The sequence below is a fragment of the Eschscholzia californica genome, unplaced genomic scaffold (genome assembly GCF_041429995.1).
Source record: "Eschscholzia californica isolate CP2 unplaced genomic scaffold, dmEscCali1.0.p SCAF_4, whole genome shotgun sequence".
Classification (NCBI taxonomy): Eukaryota; Viridiplantae; Streptophyta; class Magnoliopsida; order Ranunculales; family Papaveraceae; genus Eschscholzia; species Eschscholzia californica.
This window is the reverse complement of record NW_028238461.1, coordinates 27,654,492-27,679,041: the sequence shown is the minus strand read 5'-3', so window position 1 is coordinate 27,679,041 and position 24,550 is coordinate 27,654,492. Positions and strand designations below refer to the sequence as shown.

Here is a 24,550-nt window from a genome sequence, read left to right as displayed (position 1 = left end):
TTTTTAAAATGTCATTTCCTTCAAAAATACCCATTTTCTCAAAGCTGATTTAAATGCTTAACAGGGTAAAGACTACCGTGATTGTTTGTATAAATGCACCTGACCAATCATCCTTTGGGCTATGTCTACCTTAACTATAGCTAGAATACCTAGAAGATACGTTTTGAATCAAATGTTTCCAGAATATGCATTTAGTTTACCAAGCACTAGAAAATTTAGAATCTAAAAAGAAAACTATAGACAAATATGAACATATCCCAAGAGAAAATATCTGGTTTGTCTACCGCCTTCGATTGGTCTTTGGGCGTCTCTTTGTATTGGTAGAAGGTGATTGTTGCTGCAAAGGGACTGGCAAAAGAGTTCCGCCTTTGATGTCATCGGAATCTGCAAATCTTTTCTGAGCTTCAATGTACACTCTAAGGTCTCTAATCTGCAATACCAATAGTTTTAACTAGTTATGTATATTATAAAGGGATAATGAATTGATGGATCACAAGAACCACAACCGTAAACTGAAATTCTACCTGTTCTTCCAAATCCAATATCTTCTCATCTCTTGAAGCAAGTGACGATTTTTCCCTGAAGAAAGCAAAAGCAAAACAAAAAGTGAGAGAGAGGATCAATGAGCTTAATTCCTCCTTATAAGCATCCACAATTTATTTGCGTGGAGTTAGAATATGTACCTTTCTTCCAGTTCTTTAACAGTCTTCTTCCAATTTTCCTGGTTCTTCACAAGACAGTCATTTTTCTGCAGACAAGCACAGTATTTTATTATAATTGTTCTTTTACTTTTATTTGACAGAAATGAAGCGGTAGAAACACAGCAAGCATCTGTAGAATTGATGAAACCATTAAGTACCAAACTTACAATGGCAACGGCTTTTTTTTCATCTATACATTTGTCAATGCCATGCTGAATCTCTTGCATCTTCAGATTCAAAGCCTTGTCCAATTCATCAGAAATGGACTCTGATGTTTTCCCTTTAGCCTCGGCAAGTAGTGTTTCGTAATGCTAAAAGTGGAAAAATAAGTTAGTGAGAAGATTACCCAATTGGAACTCATCTTTTAATTCCTAAAATCCTACTTAAGTAGATATATGAAAAATACCCCGCTTCAATTACAGATGCAGCAATATAAACAAACATGTGTCCACTATTAGAAAAAATTTCATGTTACAGATGAGAAGACTAGGTTTGGTAAGATTAATCAGATCCAATCATTTCCGTTGCTCTGAGGACACAAAGCACAAAACTGATGTCATTCAATTGTTTAAGCATCAGCTCCATCTCTATAGAGTTTCACACTAGTACTACTACTACAATTTATCAGTAATATATTTACAGAAGCACAACTTTAAATATTATCTTTAAAAATGAAGACATCAGGAAATATGCTTGCAACTTCAAGAAATCCACTTTATCATAAAGCAATAAAAAAGAAATTGGACTTTCTTACGTGTCTCTGATTCTCAAGCTGGCCAGCTAGTAGACGATTGTACTCATCAACGATCTGGTCACACACAATAACCCAACAATAAGGAAAATATACATGTAAACTGAACGACGAATCGACGATATGTATTGGTTGCAGACTTGAAGGCATAAAACTCATCAGAGTATGACTGAAATTAGTGAATGCTGCTGTATGACACTAGTACTTGACTCATGAGAATATGAGATAGTTTTATGAGAGTACACTTGAAGTGCTAGACACTATTCCTGTTGGATTCGGAGGATCTATATTGTGAGAGAACTCAATATTTTTTAAAACGTTCAAATATCTACTAAAAATGTTCGGCAAGTGAAGAAGATACCATATGGAAGAGAAACTATGGAAAAAAAATACAGTCATTTGGTGTCTTTGGCAATTTTATTTCTGTTTCAGTCACAAATATAGAACCTAAGTAGTGCCTGTATGGTTTTGGATTAATTTCAAGAGTCTAGAATTGTGTCTTCTCAGCGGATAAAAAGCTATGGATCGACCTTCTCGGTGTAGTTCATCAAGCTCTATGTAGTGAAAAATAAGCTGACTATTATAGTTAAATCTTGTTCTACAATTTCTGATCACACAATCTAAGGAAGATAAGGAGATTTTTTTTTTTTAGATTCAACTATTCTTGTATTGTGTTAATCGAACGCAATTGCTTCTTAGATGACAGTCCGTTAAAATTCGAAGAAAAATGAAATAATAAGAGAAAATGAACTTTACAGCTTCTACTTTACTGCTAAATGCTACGCCACTGATTCCAGAATCCTCACTGCATTCACAAGTCCCGCAATCTCCATCAAATGACTGACAGTGGGGATTTACATGAACCATCTTACCATCTGCTTTTGACTGATTTAATCGGTGGACGTAAGTATCACCTACATAATCCCAAACTCGTTGAGCCTCTAAATCAAGTGAATAACAGTGTTGGGTTTCTTTCCAGTGCCTGATGGCATGACCTTCTTTATACCTAACAACATCAAGATACAGCTTATCAAATGAATTGGAAAGAGAATATTTCAGTAGTTTAAACGTAATTTGCTGATTGTTACACAGAGTAAGAGTGAGGTTAAATTTCTAATTCTGACGCAAACCTTCCGCATCCGACAAACCCGCAAATCAGACAGATCCATAGATCTTCCATTGTTGCACACACCACACACGTTGGTTTCTCAGTCTCCTGCTGACAAAACCTACAAACCTAGGAAACACAACATCTTTACTTTAATAGTAAAAAATAATAATTTGAAAATCACACTACATGGAACAATGCAAAATTAAAGAGTAAAAATAGCACTGGAACAAAAATTTATTCAGTAGGCTTCTTCTACCTACGAACTTATAAGTTCTATTCAATATACGCAGTGAAACTTAAGGATCCTTCCCTCGCCTGAGTATACATATCCGAGTCTGATGCAGGGAAAAAAAGAGACTTTTCCTATTTCAATCTTTTACAGGCAATGAGGTTGAATAAGATCACTTAACCAATAGGCAGGATATATTGACATGTGCTTTGGGAACCAGAGGTCCCATTGAAGATAAATTATTTCATTCAAATAAGCACATTTTGCCTATTTAAACTACTATAGAAGGAAAAATAAGCAAACAGCTATTTCACTTAAAATATTATAGTGGGAGTTGTGCTATTCTGAATGAACAAAAGCGCATTTGCCTCTTGAGAGGACTTATGACCATTGAGGATTTTGAATTCTTATTACAAATGAGATGACTCCAAGTTCGACTTGGTCGCATTCTTTTAGCAATTTTTAGTTCCAAAGATATTCTTCCTTCATAAGAGAACTATATGGAAGTGGAGAATTCGTTCAGGTCTTCAGGAAAAATATAGAAAAGGCACATCGAACTTCGGTATAAATAAAAGTAGAGATAGGAATCAATGGACTCTCATGCCGCGTAGGATTGTCTTCAAGGTCTTTATATAGCCCTTAGGGCCCAAGATGTCTTTGAGATGGTAGTTATTGAGCTTATTCAATTAATGATGTAATATATTCATAATGTATCCATGCCATGTAATATGATTCTTGAGTCCATACCAAGAAAAAAACAGATGATGAAAAAGAAGAATAAGAAGATGATGAAACAAAAGAACAAAGAGATGATGAAACAGAAGAAAAAGAAGATGAAGGGAAAGAAGAATAAGAAGATGATGAAAAATAAAACAACAAGAAGAAGATTGAAGACATATTAATTATCTGGAATACTCTTTAGATTGCAGCTATATCTCTTTTCTTTCTCTCTCCAAAACAACACTTTATTTTTATAAAGATTTAAGCAAGAAATCCGAGCCAACCGAGTCAGCTGGGACAGGAATCGGGGTAAACTCGCCCGGTTCAGCCGATTTACTCCCTGAAACTCGGGCGAGTTGTTCAAGTTTAACTGATTTGATACTAGGTAGGTTCAAACCTAAGGATTTGCGGATTATGTTTCTTATTTGATACATCTAAAGTCGGTTAGTGAAGAAGCATGTGCTCGAAGTATTTCTGCAAATGGAAGTTTTATTTATTGAGCTGTATAAACCTCTGTAGTTGCTTTGAACTATGCTTCTGTAAAGTTTTCATTGCAACACAATAATAAAATACTAAAATAGGCAATGTATTCTCGAGGGCAGGCGGCCACCTGGTGCTTTGAGGCATAAGCAATTGAACCGAAAGTAAAATGTGTACATCTAAAGTATTTTTGAGTTGTTGGACAACATAGTGTACTGGAATTCTCTGTCTTAATTAACCCAATTTCTTTGTAAATCAACATGCTCGACTAGTTTAGTAGTTCACTACAAAATTTTATTCTTAGCTAGTTAAGATTTTAAGTTTTATGGAGATATAATGTCGGAAAGTTGGTGTATCTATTATCTATGCATCATAGAGAGTATATTTGGGTTTTAAAAAATAGTCACAAAGCATACTACACCAAATAACATCATACCGAAGAGGTATACCCCTAGCGTACCCGATACTCACATGGTAGCGTACCACGTACTGGTACGCGTACGACGTACCAAAGCAACCCGCCTACTAGATAATATTGCGCGCCTCCCCTTGTGAAAGCAAATCGCCTTAAGGCGCAAAAAAGTATTTTAAAGCATTGAAACAGGAAAACAGTTAATGTGAATTTGGCAAAAGTTGTCATGTGAATAGCATATACATACCGGGCAAGATGAATTGGTCCATTTAGAAATGCATGGACATTGGAAAGAATGGTCACAAACTGCTGTTAGAATTCCGCTGGTATCTTGGTCTAGTCTCTCTAAACAACAGAAGACAAACAAACAAAGGTTCAAAACTGCGCAAACTATTTGAAATTCAGACCCAACAGCAGAGAAAACAGATGGTAATAACTAACCAAGGCAGACAGGACAAGTCGGCAATTCTGTAAACCCAGAGGGTGGTGTATTAGCAATCCCTGTTAGTTCAGTATATTCAACAGACGATGTAAAGAGTATATGACAAATCTCACCCTGTACAATTAAAAAAAAAAAAAAATCATATTCAGTTCCCCCAATTGACCTTCCTACATTTTTAATAGAAAATCAGACAAAAGTAAACCTCAGCGGATGAGAAATGCCTTCCATTGAAATTGCGATAAAAGCTATCAGCTTTCTTCTGATCAACAAGTTTTATTAACACACTGTAACGATCTTCCATACCATCATTTCTGCAAACCAGACAAAAATTTAAAGCTATGATAAACTTGTGTAATCAGTGACTTTCATAACAGGAAAAAAGAGGAAGGAAATCGGTTTACCTGAAGACAAGAATCTCAGAGAAGTGATCGACATAGGAACCACAAAAGCGGATGAAGTCATCAATCGAGAGATGATTTGGAACAGCAAGAACGAAAAGGAGAGTAGATTCTTGGGAACTATTAGTCATGGTTCGGACATTAGGGTTTGGTAAGAGAGAGGAAGAGGGACGAGAAAGATTATTGCGGTAGAGATGAATGAGGGCTCTGCGTTCTTGGATGTCGAAATTAGGGTATGTATGAGCTGATGTTGAATTGGTGGAGGTGGTGGTGATGGTGGAGGCGACGTCTTCCACGGCGGATCTGGTGAGATAGAGAGGGTGATAGGCGTCTACCGAGTGGACTCGGAGGCTGAACATGATGGCTGTTTAGTTGGAAGCAGGACGTGGTTCAATAGTAAATGCTTTCAAGTTTAAAGAGTACTTGTAATGAGACTTTCAACAAAAAAAAAAAAAACTCATCTGACTTTTCATATATGCCGAAAAAATGATGAACACCAAGGGGAGTTTGTGTTGTTTGTTATTGTTCCTAACATTCCATGAGTTTGGGGATAGTGGATTGGGACTTTCACAGACTTTCATAGACAAAAAGTCTCGTAGACATTTTAGATGACTTATTATAGGCAACATGTCTTCATAGACATTTTCAAGACATTTAGTTTGTAGACAAAGACATTTCAAGATCTTGAGTCTATTGACAAAATGTGTAATGCATATTATATTTGTACTAATCAAAAATATATTTTTCGACTTTCATAGACATCTGTAAATATTTGTGGACATTGGTGGACATTTGGTAGACATTTATTATTTTAATATTATTATTATTATTAATTAATCACATGAAATAATATATTTAAACTAACATTTCAAAAATATATTTTTCGACTTTCGTAGACATCTTTGAATATTCGTGGACATTGGTGGACATTTGGTAGACATTTATTATTTTAATAATATTATTATTGTTTAATCACATAAAATAATATATTTATAATAACATTTGACATTTCAAATATATATTTTTCGACTTTCCTAGATATCTGTGAATATTTGTGGACATTGATGGACATTTGGTAGACATTTATTATTTTAATATTTTTATTGTTTAATCACATTAAATAATATATTTGTATGAACATTTGAAAAATATATTTTCGACTTTCGTAGACATCTGTGAATATTTGTGGACATTGATGGACATTTGATAGACATTTATTATTTTAATATTTTTATTGTTTAATCACATTAAATAATATATTTGTATGAACATTTCAAAAATATATTTTTTGACTTTTGTAGAAATCTGTGAATATTTGTGGACATTGATGGACATTTGGTGGTCATTTATTATTTTATTATTATTATTGTTGTTTAATCACGTGATGGACTCCAAATGTCTCGTGTTTTTGGAAAGACATTTTGGGCTCCAAATTTGTCCCAAATCCTTGACAAAATCCATCAAACTATGAAGTCTACCAAAGTCTGGGATATTTTGTCTATAATTGAATGCCTCAGACTTTCATAGACTCTCAAATGTCGGGATTTGAATGCCTCGGACTTTCGAGGACTTTCATATGTCTGGATTTGAATGCCTCGGACCTGCGTAGACTCTCAAATGTCCGGATTTGAATAGCTCGGACTTTCGCGGACACTCAAATGTCAACGAAAGTCCCAATCCACTACCCCCCCCCCCCCCCCCCCCCCCCTTAATTGGGGTAATTTCTAGAAAGGTCAAAATAATATTGAAAATGAGTAAAAAAACACAACATATTTGAAAATTATTATTTAGGTAAAAAAGTGTGCAAATACTAAAATACCTCTTTTTGTCATTTTGTGTAACTAAATTCTTTTATTTTTCTTTAAACTTTAAATCGATATAACTTTTGTTTGAGACGTCGGATTTCTATAAAAATTATAATTATATATTTAGAAATGATTTTTCATTAGCTTCTAACGAGATCCACTTTCAATACTTTTTTTTTAAAAAAAACCCAGAAAAAAACGGCGTTTTTTTCCTTTACGTTTTTCTGCAAATATGTTTGCAACAATATGTTATTCAAACGTGTTTGCAACAATCTGTTATGCAAACGTGTTTGCAAAAATCTGTTCTGCAAACGTGTTTGCAATAATCTGTTCTGCAAACGTGTGTTTATATAATGTAAACTGCAAACTTGTTTGCAAACTCTGCTAGTTACGTTTGCAAACTCTTTGAAACTGGGTTTGCAAACTCTTTGAAACTGGGTTTGCGAACTCTTGCAATTTAAACTCTAATACTCTTTCATCAATAATCAAAATCGAATCAAAGAAGAAGAGGAATCAGAAAAAAGAAGATGAATCGAAGAAGAAGAAGAAGAAGAAGAAGAAGAAGAAGAAGAAGAAGAAGAATGTCTTAGGGCACCATTAAACCTTTATATTCTTTTATCAATAATAAAAATCCAATCAATTCCTAATCAACCGGAACTTGTTACGATCATGTTCATGCTCAAGCAGAAATAAAAGCTTAATGTCTTCTCGGTTTGAACAATTCTCAATCAATGACCACATCCAAGCATTTGGAGGCATTGTTTCTCCTTCAATAGACCTTATCATTTTATCATAAATCTCTAACCTAAAAAGGTCTAACAACCCTTTAGAAGAAAAATGACTAGTAGGTAAACCATCCCGCACATTTATTTCCCTCAGCATATATAGCTTTATGACTCAAACAATGATGCCCTAAATGTTGATTACAGTACTTGATTTCGCGGTGAATCGTGTCTCATTATTATTCCCTGTATTCAGATTTCCATTATTAAATAATGAACTAATCAATGAAATTTTTTTTAAGATCGAAGAAACTAGTAGTAGCGCTTGAAGCTAGAGTGTTAGAGAGATTTGACAAGTTTCTCTGATTCTGCCATTGAAAGAGCTCTGATGTGAATGCTTCATTTCTTCAATATCAGAATCGACAAATCTCTCTGAGTAGAGAAATAGTGGAGTTCTTAAAACCCTAGAAACTTTTCCAGCATTTGAAATGATTAACATTTCCGTTGCTGAATGATATCACTGCTGGAACAAAGAAGATTTGAAAAGGACGTTTTGAAAAAGATGATATCACTGTTGAATGATATCACTGCTACATTTTAAGTGAATAAGATACAGAAAAAAATCTGAAAAGGACGAAGTAGTAGATCAGAGAAGAAGATGAATAATAATCAAAGAAGAAGAATCTTGAAAAAAAGAAGAAGTAAAAGATTAGAGAAGAAGAAGATTCGAGAAGAAGAAGAAAGGAAAAAAACCCCAATTTTTTTTTGGGGTTTCTTGAGAGAGAAAGTGGTTTATAATATGTAAGTATTTTAGGAAGCAAAAGATTAAAAAATGACCTGATTACTAATTATTCTAATTATTTTAAACTTGATGTATCATTAGCCATAATATTTTGACAACTTTCGGTTAATAGTAAAAAGTGTAGTTTTTTCTAGCTATTATGAAATCTTTCACAACCCAAATAGTCATTATCCAGTTTTAATTTGGGTCTCCTCATGGTTACTAAACACCAGCATTAAGTCTCCACCACCACCATGATTATTGCACCATCACCTCTCCCCTACTACAACATACCTACGTTACCACCAACCACCCTGTGCAACCACATGTCACCACAATCAAACCATCACCGCAAACCTTATTGTTGAGCAAAATATTGGTCAGCTTTGTTTAGTCAAGAAGTAAATATATTGATCTGGCCACAGGTGCTAAAGCTCATGTGCACACGAGCAAGCCCTCACAATATCTGGGGATGAATATGACAAAGCTTTACCACGCTCGGAAGGGAGAGGAACAACTATTAGCTACATTTTTCATCTTGGCTTCAAGGATTCCATTATATTCCGTTTTACTTGCCTTACATGATAGAGTCCCCGCTTTCTAGGTCAGCTAGTTTCTTTTCAGGTAGGTTTAGAATAACTAGAGAGATTGTAAGGGGATCCGCACAAATCCCATAGACACCTTAAACTTTTCACTAGCCTTGAGGCAGCGAAGAGGTGGACCCTGATGTTCTAAAAATGGTCATCAGTTGACTACAGTCAATAAGTAAAGAAAATTCCAAAAGCCCAACGGATTAGCTCATACCTGAAGTAGATGTCCTTCGACCAAAGATGCAGTGCGAACAATTTGTCGGATAGGACAATTGATGAAGAAGATCATCAAGTCCGAACGATTTAGGGGTCGTAGTGTTTAGCTAGAAACCAACTACGGTCGTCGAATTACTAAGTAATTCGCAGCTAACTTCGACCGGATCCTACATCAGGTTACACATAAGAATGTCTATTTGATCGGAGAATATGACTAGTGGGATGAGACATATAACCATGAGAGAGTTCCATAAACATGTCTCGTAGGCCTAAAATAAGTTTAGGCCAAGATAACACAAAATAAGGGTATTTGGGTCGGGCACCGAAAGAGGTGATTTGGGGCCCGAAAGGGCACGACCAAGCTTGGCCGTGTGGCACTATAAGGGGCGGCAGGATCTGTCCAAGATGGGCTTGTTTTGGTCGGTCAATAATAAGGAAACCAGGAAATAGAAACTAGTTTCTATTTTTGACTATTTTCTTAATTTTATTCAAAAGGGACTTTTAGGAAACCTTATTAGGGTTGGACTCTAACTAAAATTCTATATAATGTCTCTTAGGTACTTGAATAAGGTGCGGAAGAATTCTCAATGAGCTTTCTTCTCTACAACATCAAGTAGAGAAAGAAAGAGAGAAAATTCTAAAGTTATCTAACTAGTCTTAAAGAAGAAGTGTTCTTCTAATTGAACCACCATTGGTGTTCTGGCTAGCAACAAGGTGGGAAATCAAATTGATCATTCGGGTGTCTTGAGTAGAGGATCAACACTTGGAGCTCTTGGTCTTCAAATTCGATTGGAAAGGTTCGAGGGAAAATTTAGTGATTAAGGTAATCACTAAACTCTTAATTAATTATTAGCTTATGCATGTGATCCTGGGAATACTAGTGTTAGACATTAGATGTCAGAGATTCCGCTTAAAACACTAGAAGTCACCATAACCAACAGTGGCATCAGAGCCTCTTGCATATAGCTAATTTTGCTAAGTTTCTGACTAATCCATGACTCATTAGCTAGATAGTTATGTCTAAAAGTGTTTTAGGCTTAAATTTGTTTATTTTGAATGTGATTTATAGTTATTCAAAGTTGTTGATTGAAAAGAGTTTCAAAAGATTCGATTTAGATTGATTTTGCTATTGAAAAGTGTTTTCGAAAGTGTTGATTTCATTGATTTTTAGAAATTGTTTGAAATCATGATTTGGGTTTTTTTAGAAATTTCTAAACAAGAGGGGACAACAACTTTGGAAGCAAAAGGAAAAAAACTTAGAGTTTTCTAAAAAAAAATATGCCCGGATGCGTGGGATGCATCCTGGCCAGACGCGTCTCGATCAGTAGCGTCCCTCGAGCTAAATGCGCGTCTAAGACGCGACCCAAAGCACTCAAAGAGCGTCACGGACTTCTGGTTCGAGACAGATGCATCTCGGATTCAGGACGCGTCCAGTGAACCCGAGTGCATCTCGGTTAACTCCGAGATGCATAGAAGCTTCCCAAATGCGTCTAGGACGCATCTGGAGTGCCCTAAGCATCTCGGTCTAGGACCGAGATGGCTAGGGGATTCTACCAAGGGCCAAATGCATCTAAGATGCGTCTAGGACGGCCTAGGGAGTCTCGGACTTGGTCCGAGACATCCCATAAGGCTCGACCTTAGGACAAACGCGTCGAGGACGTGTCTGGGCTAGGCTAACGTTCTGGCCTAGGGCCAGAACGCGTCCTATGCCCAGGGCGAGACCAGGATGCGTCTGGCCTATACCAAGACGCGTCTGATCTCGACCAGACCGTGCTAGACACGGCCCATGCTCTCGGCCTTAGGTCGAATCGCACTTGGGCCGGACCTATGCACCACCTAAGCTTCTCTTGGCCCGGACCACCTTGTTGGGCCTTGACCTTAGGGTCTTGGGCCTTGACCAAGGATTATCCCGGGCCATTCCGAACTCGACCTAGGTCCATGGGTCGAAGTTTTACGGGTCTTGCCCCGAGTGGGAGTTTTTCGACGAAAGTCTAATTTTTTTCCCAGTTCCACCCAAATATTGCCGAAATTGTCTCGGGCCACCCGAAAGCCCGAAACGGGTTCTTCTTAAAATTGATTTTGGAAATCATTAAGTATCAAACCAATTTTTTTCTAAAATTGACCCGGACCCTCCGAAGGCCCAAACGGAGTTTTTCTTAAACTAGATTTTTGAAATCATAAAAGATGAAACCAGAACGCACCATTAGTCGAATTCTTTGAATATAGACTTAAGGTCGTAATGTGACATAGAGAGGTCGACAAAAGTATTTCCCGGGTTATCATGCATATATAGTTGTTAGCCTTGAATATTATATGAATGCATGTGATGTGAATGCGGGAACTAGTATGACCACAAAGAGTTATTTCTTTCCTTCTTGTTTTAAGCACGGATGGGTGCAATTTGTAATAATTTATTTTCAAGTTTATAAGCTCTGCGTATGGTTGAGTCTTGTAATTAGATTTTAGGGTCTATGAGTCCATTGAAGAAGCTCGAGGATGGGATCCTGATTCGAGCGGGAGAAATCAATGGATGTTTAAAGATGGCGATCTAGGCGAACCAAAAGGCGAAACAAGAAGAAACCAAAGGTGATTAGATCTTCTAGGTTAGGGGTCATACTAGGATCCATGTCAGCTTGATTTATTTTCTCGTGCGCATTTATTTATTTACGCTTTATGTCGTAAATGTTAGTTAGGCTAAATAGTTCACTATAACACATACCAGACTAAACGTAAAAGTCCCTAAAAGTAATTTTGAGAAAAATGCTAACCCAGACTAAGACACCATTTGAGCCCTTGTTCGTGATGGTGGGTCTGCCTCAACAGGGTTCCATCTCTACCTTGGGACAATGCGGGTAGACCTATGGCAGAAGTTTACGCATCTCAATGGTTTTTCTCAACGAGATCAACAAAAGAGTTTTGGATAATCGAGGGAAAAGGATAGATTAAGCATTCATTAATACAGTCTGTCAACCAAGAGTCATAAGAGTATGATCAGTGAAGTAGTTCGCTCACCTAGGACAACGGGGTTAAGGGCAGGGCCCCAATCTGCTTAGCTTCGAAGAACTTGGATCTTGGAATCACGTTATTCAATTGGGGACGGTTTTATATTTAATAATGTGGGAAAACTGAATTTTTCCAAAACGATAACGAGCTTAAAACTTTGCAATTCTTTCATGTAGTTTTAAGATGACGAGAGAGAACTTCAACTTCTGCTCACTTCTCGACAAGGAGAAGCTGAATGAGCACAACTTCCTTGATTGAAAAAAGGAATCTGTGAATGGTTCTCAGATTCAAAAAGAAAGCGTACTAGAATACCAATCCCAATGTTGACTTATACCGGAGAAGGTCAAATGCCTTTTGCAAGCAATGGTAGAACATTCTCTTTAGAAGAGTAATGGATGCTAGCACGACCATTAAGACAAACTGAGGAAGAAGTTCCTACAGAAGTCATGAATGGAGAGGTACAAGACCTCCAAGGCGATCTGAAGGTCATCTTAAAAGAAGACAACAAAGTTCATCTATCACCCAGTTCAATGCCGATTGAACAAAGATAGATAAGACCTTAGATGAGTCACTCAGATTGTTGTGAACAACTGAGCATAACACACGGGAATTTCAAATCTAAGAAAAGGTTCTTGAGATTCAGCGAAAGGAATCAAAGAAAGAGTTCTTGAAATTCGAAAGGGCAAAGGGTCAGTCAAGTGAGACAAACATTTGATCAAGGAAAAGGCAAACAGTTGTTGAGTTCATGATAAAAAATGTTCCTCATTACTGTGAATGTTACCAAACAATGGATAGACTATATAAAAGGAAACTACCCTTCGTAGCTGGAAGAAAAAATGAATGGAATTGTGAATTTCGATTCCAGTATCCTTGTTATCAAAGTTAAGCAAGTATAGTAGAATCCCTTCATCAGGTATTTAAGACTGTAGGATTTTGTGCGTATCTAATACATACTAATCATCTAACTAGTGTTGTAAGCGGAATCTCAAACATCATATGTTTAACACTAATTAACCAGGATCATATGCATGAACTAATAATGAACTAGAAACTGAAAGAAGAATATCTGGATTCGCTTTCCCACGAACTAGATTCCATTAACTTTATCCCGAAGAAGATGAGAGCTCCAATTGTCGCCCCTCTACTTGAGACACCCGAGTAAATAACTTGATCTCCCTTCTTTGTTGTCCGCTAGGACTCCATTGAAGGTTGAGAAGAAGAACCATTCTTCTTTTGACTCCATAGGTAGATTGGGAGCTTTTTCTCTACAACCCTCTCTCTCCAATTAGCTGTATATTGTGAGAGAGATGAAGTTTTCTCCTGAGAAAAATCCACACTTTTTCTGTTCTCATAACTGGTCCTTATATAGGCATTACCTTAGTAGAGTTCCACTCAAATAAAGAATCCTAAAAAGTCCCACAGAAAAGTTAAGCACAAAAGGAGTTTAATTCCTCTAGGATTCCCTAATTAGGGGAAACCCCTAATTAGGGTTTCCTCTTAGTGTGGCCGGCCACAAAAACCCCTTATGGGCTTGTTTTGGTTGGCCCACTTATCTTATATGGCCGGCCACAAAAATCCCTTAAAGGGATTCCCTTCCCGGCTCGTAAAATGTGCTTTTTCGCCTTTTCGGACTTATCTTTCGAGCCCGATTCTTTTCTATCTTTTAAGCACTATCATACTGGATCATATCCATCTATAGGCAAGCTCCCACGAGTCAACTCTCTCCGATCAAGCTACCACTCTTTGGTGTAACCTGTTGTAGGATCCGGTCTATGTTAGCTGCGGATTACCGAAGTGATCCAACGATCGTAAGCGGCTTCTAGCTTAGCATTACAATCCCTAATTGGACCGGACTAGATGATCTTCTGGATAAGGTCATCGTCATCCTAACTGGCAAAATATACGCATTGCCACCTTGGACGAAGGACACTCCTTAAGAAGGACATCTCCTTCAGACCGAAATACTATATCCTTCAAAGACCAGATGTGCGACTAAGTGGGAGCTCAAGGAAATAACTAAAAGGAGAAAAGATTCAAGGGGGAACATAAGCAATATTGCTAAGGATGCTGAAAGGGATTGAAGTCTTCTTTTAGACGCTAATCTAGCTTAGAACTTAATGGTAATTATTTTGTTCTCCTAGAAATATCAAATGTTTTAAATCAGTGGTAAATTAACTGAAGGTTCATGAAGAACCAAAATTGTTAACATTGATAATGGCTAAAATTAAAAGTTTCAAACTCGTTAGCTTCAACATTGTTGCATAGATCTTAAGGACTAATTGACAAAGTAACCCTTTTTAGAAAGGCATAGAGACTAGTAATCCATTAGGATTCATACTTGGTTATGGCAAACCTATAAGTTTACTTGCAGAAGCTAAAGAGAGCCACTTCATTACGTACCTTGACAACTTCATGAAGTATGGCAAAGTACAAGTCATAACGTATAAAGTCAGAATGTTTGAAAGGTTCAAACAAAGTACAAACCAAAGTAAAGAATCACCTTGGAAAGAAAGTCAAACACTTGATAACCATCAAAGGAGTTGAGAAACGGCTTCCCAACTTGCTCCATGGAACACATCCGAGGGATGGTGAATCCAGTGGGAGTAATCGAACACTGCTAGGCATGATTCGATCAATGATGGATTTAAGCCAGTCTTTCGAGTTTTGGAATATATTCTAGAAACGATCGTTTTCTCACTTAACCTACCCCGTCTAAAGCTAAAGCCATGTACAAGGATTACAGGGGCATAAATTAGCAAATTTGACGCTATTTCTTCAGAAGAAATTTGGGCTTTTCAGAACCAATCAGAGAACAAAGTGTTTGTTGCTCATGATAGCTAGGTATCCTCCTAAAATTATTTCCGAAAAGAGTAATTGATTTAGAGGGATGAGTGGGAGGAAAAGTCGAATGGTTCGACTAAGAGCAACAAAATTGTTATAGAACAGTGGAAGGAAAAGGTAAAATTGAAGGGATCTAAGTACCTACTGCCCAAGACCAATCGAAATTTGTCAGGGAACTATCAAGTAGTTGAAAGTCACTCAAAAGCGATATCTTAAGTGTTGAGAGTATCATGTTGCTGATAAGCTTTGAAGGTCGTTAAAGCTTATCTAACAAGCTCAAAAGATTGAAATCTTACTGATAAAAGGATAACAGCATAGACCTGCGCGGAGACGAAAACCAACTCTAAAATTGGTTGGAAGCCAATTGATAATGGAATCCATATCCCATCAAGTTTTAAAACTTGATAATTGAAGTCAATGGAGCGAAACTATTAAACGGAAATTAGTTTTCAAAGAAGAAAACTAAGAAGAATGAAAACATTAGAGTTTCCCAAAACTAGAGAAAGAAGATTAAGATAGTTGATTTATACCATGAGATTATGAACGAGATCTTACATCAGCCTAAGTTTGAGTCCATGCTAACACAAGGAAGTCAAAACCAAAAACGGTCGCCGACTTTATTAGCTATAAAACATGCATGCTTCAGAGATCTATCGAGGGGTTGAAGCAAGCAAAGAGTTGGAATCTTCGATTCAAAGAGGTAATCAAAGAGGTTTGATTCCTGAAGAACGGAAAAAATCTTGAATCTCAAGATTTCAAGAAGGTTAGTGGGAGTAAAGCTTTTCAGGTCCTGAATGCAGAGTACTACCAGAATCGAGAACAACAAAGGGATGTTGAAATCAGTTGATAAAGGACCACAAAGGATGAAATGTTATTTCGCATCAAAAGGTCTATGATTATAGATCAAAAGATGATAGGACTGAAATAAGAAACTTGGGATTTTTAAAAGTCCAAATACGAAAAACTCCAAAAGAGATATTCGACCCCAAAACTCATGGCGTATATCTTGGCAAGACTCAGAGTCTTGGAGACACTGATGACCATGCACGCATGAGGAAGATTGTTATGCTACAAGCATAAGATCTGTCATGTGGGACATGATTTAGAATTTGCCTAAGACATCTCGAATACTGGTGTATTAGGAGATGTTAACATCCGAATTCAGATAAGACAATCCGAACCACAACTAGCGTTCTAAAAGGCTTATAAAAATATTAGGATGAGTTTGTTCAAAGTGGAAAATAAAGTTGAACACGTCAATGCAAACTTCTAGACATGGAAGGAAAGTAGGCTAAAAGTGTTTCGAGCCGGTAACTGTTGCAGATTCTAAAAATGAAAGAATGGAAGCCTTAACTCTAGTATAGGGTTACTAGCTAGAAATTATCAAAAGAAAATCGCAAGAAGTGACCTTCGATAATAGGCAAAGTTTGATCGGACTACATACATAGTCAACTAAACTGTCACCCAAGACAAAGTATGAGAATCATACATAAGTCCAAGGCATAAGGTATATTCTGAGAATAACCTTGACTAGTAAATTGAGCATGTAAAAGGAGTTTTACGAAAGAGGCTCAAATTTACACACTCTCGTTATCATAAATAAGTTAGTTATTTCGCAATCGTCTAAATTTGGTTTAGTATTTAAACGGTAGTCGACGGATAATAAAAATTCCAAATAGGTTTGTCAGATACGTGATTTGATGAACGAAACCTTATTAAGTGAACTTGGAATATTTCATTATCATCTCCCTAGTCCAGGTCATTGCATGAACCACAATGACTCGGGAAGACTAGCACGTAGGTCGACGAGATAGCGCAGTTTCGTGGGCTATATGAATAGTGTATTCAACTCCACTACGTGGGTGTATAATAGGGATTATACACTGGATATCCCTCAAATGAGAAGCACATCAATCGTGATGAACGTCAAACGCTTCTCATTGACAAGATTGGAGAGATTCCTCAAAACATAAGGAATGTCTGACTTTGGTTCCGCCAAACTCCGCGCCGTACAAAGGAGGTTATAAGAGCGGATACTGGGAAAGACGGGATAGACATAAATCTTAGTGGGAGTACAAGAATGGCTTTTGTCATCCTAATTACATTAGGAAAAAGTATCTCAAGGCCGTTTGATGAGTAGCTACTGAAATCACGTGGCCACGCTCAAATAGATTAAAAGTTAATCATTTGTCTTTGATAGTTGTGCTTGGGATTAACAAAGTCTGAATGACTTGAAGTACCAGATGGGTTACAAATTGACACGGGAATCGAGCATTACACTTGTTCTAAGTACAAGTGGGAGTCTGAAGGAGATGCCCTTCGACCAAAGATGCAATGCGAACAATTTATCAGATAAGAAAATTAATGAAGAAGATCATCAAGTCCGAACGATTTAGGGGTCGTAGGGTTTAGCTAGAAACCAACTACGATCGTCGAATCAAGGGGCGATTCGCGGCTAATTTCGATCGGATCCTACACCTGGTTACACCAAAGAATGACGATTTGATAAGATGATATGACTAGTGGGATGAGACAGATAATCATGGGAGAGTCCCATAAACATCTCTCATAGGCCAAAAAAAAAGTTTAGGCAAAGATAACACAAATGACCAAAAAGAAGGGTATTTGAGCCGGACACCAAAAGAGGTGATTTGGGGCCGAAAGGGCACAACCAAGATTGGCCGTGTGGCACTATAAGGGTCGGCCAGATCTGCCCAAGATGGGCTTGTTTTGGCCGACCAATAATAAGGAAACCAAGAAATAGAAACTAGTTTTTATTTTTTACTATTTCCTTAATCTGGTTCAAAAAAGACTTTTAGGAAACCTTATTGGGGTTGGACTCTAACTAAAATTCTATATAATGTCTCTTCGGGACTGGAATAAGGTGTGGAAGAATTATCAATGAGATTTCTTCTCTACAACATCAAGTAAAGAAAGAAAGAGAGAAAATTCCCAAGCTATCTATCTAGTCTTAAAGAGGAAATGTTCTTTTAATCAAACCTCCATTGGTGTTTGAGCTAGCAATGCTGATGTCAAAAAATGGCCTTCCGTTAGATCAACATGAAAAAGGGAGTTGATGAATGACAACCTCCGTTATGTCTGGATATTCTGTTAAGTAGAGTATAGATTCCTTCTGATGTTCCTGTTTCTAGCTATGTTTCCTGCTCTACTTCTTTTATTCCAACTTCTCGCTCCTGCTCCTGTTCCTCGCTCTTTACTCTTGCTCCTCGCTCCTTGCTCCAGCTCCTGTTCGTCTGTTCCCAAAGGGGGGAAAACCTGCAAAAGGTTCTTAAACCGCTCTGAAGCTCAAGCCAGACAAGGTGTTCTTTGCTGTAAAAGAATGAATATTGATTGATCCTTTTGGGGGGCGAGTTGTGAGAACTCTGAATTTCTTGTGATCTTTTAGGGTTAAAAGATCGTGTCCTGTGAAGGACAATGTGGGGGGCCTTTTACAGGCGATGTTAGTCCGACTATGTTTAGTGGCGGTAGTGAGGCGGTTGCCGTCGAACCTGCTGATGTCAAAAATTGGCCTTCCGTTAGATCAGCATGAAAAAGGGAGTTGATGCATGACAGCCTCCGTTATGTATGATTATTCCGTTATGTTGGGTGTTATTCGGCCTAGTGTTCCTGCTTCCAGCTCTGTTTCCTGCACTGCTTCTCTTTATTCCAACTCCTCACTCCTGGTCCTTGCTCCTTGCTCTTGCTCCTGTACGTCGGTTCCCGCGGGGGGGGGGGGGGGGGGGGGGGGGGGGGGGGGAACTTGCAAAGGGTTCGAAAACCGCTCCGACGCTCAAGTCAGTCAGGGTGCTCTTTGCAGTAAAAGAATGAATATTGATTGATGCTTTTGGGGGCGAGTTATGAGAACTCTGAGTTTCTTATGATCTTTTTGGGGTAAAGAGATTGTGTCCTGTGAAGGACGACGTTGGGGGCCTTTTATAGGCGATATTAGGCCGACTGTGATTAGTGGCGGTGGTGAGGCGGTTGCCGTCAAACCGAAAGAGAAGTTTCCTCTCTTGATTATCTAGGGTTTCTCTTAAAGTCTATCTCGGATCTTTGATAAGTGGAAGTTCCTAAGTTCAGGGATTCTTCGTAGATTTTTTGCCGATGTGATAGACTCTAAAGGAGAAGTTTCCTCCTTTAGATACATGGAGTTCGAACTGGCTTAAACACTTCGAGATATGTAGCCAACTCAGATCTTTCTAGAAGTTTCGGGATTAAGTCGGTAGGTCGCTTGGCGCTGCAGCCTCTCCAGTTCTGGGCGTAAGATGTTGGGTTTTACATGTATCTAATACATATCTAACTAGTGTTGGTAGCGGAATCTCAAATATCTAACTAGTGTTGGTAGCGGAATCTCAAACTTCTCTTTCGAGCCCGATTCTTTCTATCTCTTAGACTGGATCATATCCATCTATATACTAGCTCCCATCAGTCTATTTCTCACTGTTCGAGTTACCAATTCTTATGTGTAACCCGTTGCAGGATCCGGTCTATGTTAGCCGCGGATAACCGAAGTGACCCGACAATCGTAAGCGGCTTCTAGCTAAGCATTACGACTCCTAATTGGACTGAATCGATTGATCTTCCAATAAAGTCATCATTATCCTATGAGCCAAATCGTATGCATTACCATCTTGGTCGAAGGACATTCCTTGAAAAGGATATACCTTCAGACTCCAAGGACATATATCCTTCAAGCTCCCATTTGTACATAGAACAAGTGCAATGCTCGATTCTCATGTCTTTCATATCTCATCTGATACGTCATACTTTATCTGAGAGGGAGAAGATTTACGTCTGAGTGGGAATAAAAGGCAATTGGACATTGGAAAGCTTTGAAGGTAGCTGGTGTAGGGTTAGGGGTGTATCTAATACACTATCTAGTGTTCTAAGCGGAATCTCAACATCTAATATGTTAACACTACTTTCCAGGATCGTTGTATACATGAACTAAACAATGAACTAGAATAGGGATAAATACCTTTTGGCGTTTTTCCCTCGAACCATTCCAATTCGCGTGTGAAGATCGAGAGCTCTAATTGTCGCTCCTCTACTTGAGACACCGAGATGGTTAACTTGATCTCCCTTCATTAATGTCTGCTAGGACTTCAATGGAAGGTTGAGAAGAACCTTTCTTCTTGACTAGATTCTAGAGAAAACTCACTTTTCTCTTTCTTGTTTTTTCTCTCTTAAAAAGCTCTCACAAACTTATGAGTTTTTTGTCTCTTGACTTGTGTATAGAATTATGTCTAAGGAGGTCTATTTATAGGGATCATAGAGAAGGTATTTAACCCAAACTAGGATTCCTAAAATATCTCCTTCAAGACATATCTAATAGTGTCCCATATGAAACCCTAAAAGGGGTTTATGTGTGGTCGGCCACATAAAGCCTTTATGGGCTTTTATGGCCGGCCCACTTAGGGGTTTCAACCGGCCATGTTGACGCAGCGGAAATCTCCGGAAAGAATCAGAACTCCGTCTAAAACTTATAGAACCCAGAAAAAAGTCTTTGATCTTCGTCTAAAGACTATAGAACCAAAACTAAGAAGATTTAATACTAAAAAGCTGAACTTTATTGATAAACTTGAATGAATAAAACAACTCCTAGACCCCCTTTATATAGACTTAGGGTTTCCTTAATCTAATCAAACTCAAATAACAATTTCTAATAAATAAAATACTACTTTCCTAAACCTAATCAAATTCTAATAACAACTTCTAAATAAATAAAATACTAGAATCTAAAACCTAAAAGGTTTCCTAACAAATATAAAACTGCTAAAAATAATAATTCTCTAAGAACAAAAATATTATACTACTAAAATAACTAGATTTTAAGATATCCAAGATACTTGGAATATCTCATGAAAATCTCCCTGCATCACATGTGCTGGCCGGCCCCTCTCTAAGGGCAGCCATCACATGGTCGACCCCTTTATGGGTGATGTGGCGTGAAAATGCCACATTTAGGTCACTTAACTTTGATGAGTTAGTTCGTTTCGAGTTTTATTTCTAATTATTTATGTGTTTTCATTGCTAGGTAGTTTATTTGGGGTTTGGCGTGTAATTCGGAATAAAGAGAGCGAATTATCACATTTTCATCTTATGTGGCAAAAGGGAAGAAAAGAGCACCAGGGGTATTTTGGTCATTTTGGTAATATCAGAAGTCAAACAACAAGTGAGGTCAATGACGAGTCCGACGGTGAAAACGGAAGTTGATTCGGAGTTCGGACGGAGAAGTTGTGAATGAAAGAAGCCGAGGTTCGGTCTTGAAACAAGGATTCTATAAAGGCACCCCCCTTGGTTCTAAATGTAGAGACAAGATGAAGACACTCCCTTGCTTTAGAAAGAAGCCCAACCCAAGAGCCCAAAGAGGAAGAGAATAATAGAGATTCTATGGGCACTTTTTGGTCCAAGTCAAAATGGTCTAAGACTTAGTGAAGTTTGACTAAGTCTAGGGTTGTGTATATACAAGTGAGAAAAAGGAATCAAAAAAGGGACTATTCATCATCTTCTTCACCAAGCAAGAGAGGGAGAAAGGGGTTCTAGGGTTTTTTGTTCTTGGAGTTGGAAGCTTGATAGAGAGAGAAAAAAAAAGAGCAAGAAGAAGGAGGATCCGGCCAAAGCATAGGCCGACCAGCACACCAGGCCGGCCTAGCTTTGGCCGGCCGAGCTGCTGCTCGGGCTGCAACACGAGCAGCAGCTCGGGAGTGCTTCAGCACCAGGCCGGGACAACAGCATGCTAGACGCAACACCAACAACAGCATAGGACGTGCAAGCAGCTCGGGTAGCTGCTGCTCCAGCTCGGGAAAGCAGCCAGATCTGGCCGGACATTGAAGGAGCAGCTCGGCAGAGCAACTATCTTGCTCGGGACGGCATCAAAAGCACGGGACATGCAGCTTCTTGGTAGGGGCCGGCTTGGGACAGTGCACACTTTGGCCGGACTTCCATTTCCTTGGCAGGATTTCATCATCTTTTAGCCGGACTTCTCGAGACTTTTCCGGTCACTTTCTTGGTTGGAAAAGTTAGGGTTTTTACTCCACATGACATGGTCTTGCTTCTCATGCTGTTTGATTTGGTTTTGGACTAGAAATTGCTAGAGAGAGAAAGCTAGGGTTAGCTTTAATGGAGGTTGAGTTCTAAATGGAGAAGATGATGATGGTCGCTATGGGGAACCCAAAAATTTGCTAAGGGGAGATCGACTGCACCTTAATTTCTCATATTTTCCGACGATCTTAGCCTTGAACAACATCGACAAAAAAGGGGGATTCTCTCACCATTTTCTTTCCATTTCTTATTTAATCAACATTTTAGCTAACTCTCGTGTGTCGTTGATGAGATGAAATGTGATGAATTTGTGATTATCTATGTGATGATTTAATGTTTTGATAATAAATTGATGTTCTCTTATTTTGATTACTTGTTTCAACCGTTTTTCATGTGTCTTATCAAATACTTCGCATAGTTAATCGATTAGGCAAAGTGATCGATATCGATCGTAGTCTAGATCCCAAATTTCATGTGTCTTGTCATGCACTTCACATAGTTAGGCGGCTAGACGACATATTCAATGATTCGGTTTTAATCGTTTAGGAAGTTTGTTTGACTAAGTATTATCTCCGGACATACGTAGTGCTTATGAACATCCACCTTAGAAATCGAGACTAGGTTTGCATCAATCCATTCGATTGGACCGTACATAGTTGTAGGTTCATCACATTGGATTCCCGGACTTCGACACCTCTCTTACTTGTTGTTCCCCGACTCTTGTTCCTCCGAATCTTCTCTCGAATCTCTCTCGCCCGTTTACTTAGATAATGTAGTTGACCTCTACTTGTTTTCTTCTCTTATTACTTATTCATATTAAAACCCCCCAATTATCTTTGTTATTTTCCACCTTAGTCTAAGTTAGTTTGTGATACTTAACCCTTTGAACGAGACCCATTCGATATCCAAACAACCTTCCTATCCTTGGATCGATCCCGGCTTTGCCGGATTACTACTTGATACCTCCGCTTGGGTGTGCAACCTTTTCGGGTGCATCAATGGGCACCCCCGGGCTTCCTTTTTAGCCCAGGGTTATGTACACTTGTCTGGACTCCTCCGAACTTTATATGGCCTCAAATAATGGATCCAATCCACTTATTTGCCACTATTTATCTAGTCAGCTCTCTCCGATCAAGTTACCACTCTTATGTGTAACCTGTTGTAGGATCCAATCTATGTTAGCTACGAATCACCGAATTGATTCGACGATCGTAGTTGGCTTCTAGCAAAGCACTACGACCCCTAATTGGACCGGACTGGATGATCTTCATCTTTATCCTAACTGACAATTTGATCGCATTGCCATCTTGGTCGAAGGACACTCCTTCGGAAAGACATTTCCTTCAGACCGAACGGATATATCCTTCAGTCACCCACTTGTCCTTAGAACAAGTGCAATGTTCGATTCCCTTATCACTTCGTATCTCATCTGATACGTTATATCTTTTTCCAGACTTTCTTGATCTGGAGAACAACTGCCATGCTAATGATTAACTTTTAATCCATTAGAGTACGGCCATACATTTTCAGTTGCTTCTCCTCAAGTGGCCCGGAGATACTTTTTGCTAACCTAGTTAGGAGGACATAATCCACTCTTGTACTCCCACTTAACTTCATATCTATGCTGTCTCCCCCAGCAATCCGCCTTTATAACCTCCTTTTACGGCAGCGTTTGACGGTGCCAAAGTTCGACATTCCTTATAGAAGATGAGTGGAGTACTCATGTTTAAGGAATCTCTCCAATCTTGCCTATGAGTGTTCATGAAGTTTTTCAACTCCTTGAAGAACTCTCATGTTTGGGTTAATCCAGTGTATATTCCCCAATCATATACCCATGTAATTGACTTGAATACTATATTCCCATGGCCCATGAAATAGCGCCATCAGTCAATCTCACATGCTAGTCGTCTTGAGTCATTGTTGTCCATGCAATGACCTGGACTAGAGATTCAATAATGAATCTTTTCCAAGTTCACTTAGTAGGGTTTCATTTATCAGATCAAGCAACTGATAAACCTACTTGGTAAATATTTCATTATTTTTGGACTGTCAATTAAATACTAAACCAATATTTAATGACGAAATAATTAAGTTTTATTTCTTTTATTGAATGTAGCTAATCAAATTACATAAAACTCCTTTTATTAATTTGATTACAAACTTAAAGCCATTCTGTGATGTGCTTTATCCCCATCCCCTTTGTATGACTCTCATGTTTGGGTCAGGGTAGTGGTTTAGTTAACGGATCGGCTATATTGTCATCCATATGGACTTTGCAAATCACCACATCCTTCCGCTCAATGA

The 24,550-nt window shown here is 38.2% G+C and overlaps 1 protein-coding gene across 1 annotated transcript; it reads right to left on the bottom strand.

The window, feature by feature from the left end:
* BRIZ1 (zinc finger (ubiquitin-hydrolase) domain-containing protein) lies at nt 1-5,936 on the bottom strand. The gene is made up of 11 exons (XM_086634741.1): nt 5,248-5,936; nt 5,049-5,157; nt 4,846-4,960; nt 4,652-4,749; nt 2,583-2,689; nt 2,209-2,458; nt 1,456-1,509; nt 869-1,012; nt 684-748; nt 525-579; nt 1-430 (listed from the first exon to the last, which is right to left on the bottom strand). Exons 1-11 carry the CDS (start codon nt 5,601-5,603, stop codon nt 281-283), a joined length of 1,503 nt encoding a protein of 500 aa, XP_086490867.1. The 5' UTR covers nt 5,604-5,936; the 3' UTR covers nt 1-280.
* Between the last annotated feature and the right edge of the window lie 18,614 nt (nt 5,937-24,550).

Excerpts from the sequence above, each read along its gene's own strand:
- BRIZ1 (XM_086634741.1), bottom strand. The coding sequence starts at position 5,603 with ATGTTCAGCCTCCGAGTCCACTCGGTAGACGCCTATCACCCTCTCTAT. Across the intron at positions 2,690-4,651 it reads GGACCAATTCATCTTGCCCG|GTTTGTAGGTTTTGTCAGCA; the intron begins GTATGTATATGC and ends TGTGTTTCCTAG. Across the intron at positions 2,459-2,582 it reads GGGTTTGTCGGATGCGGAAG|GTATAAAGAAGGTCATGCCA; the intron begins GTTTGCGTCAGA and ends TGATGTTGTTAG.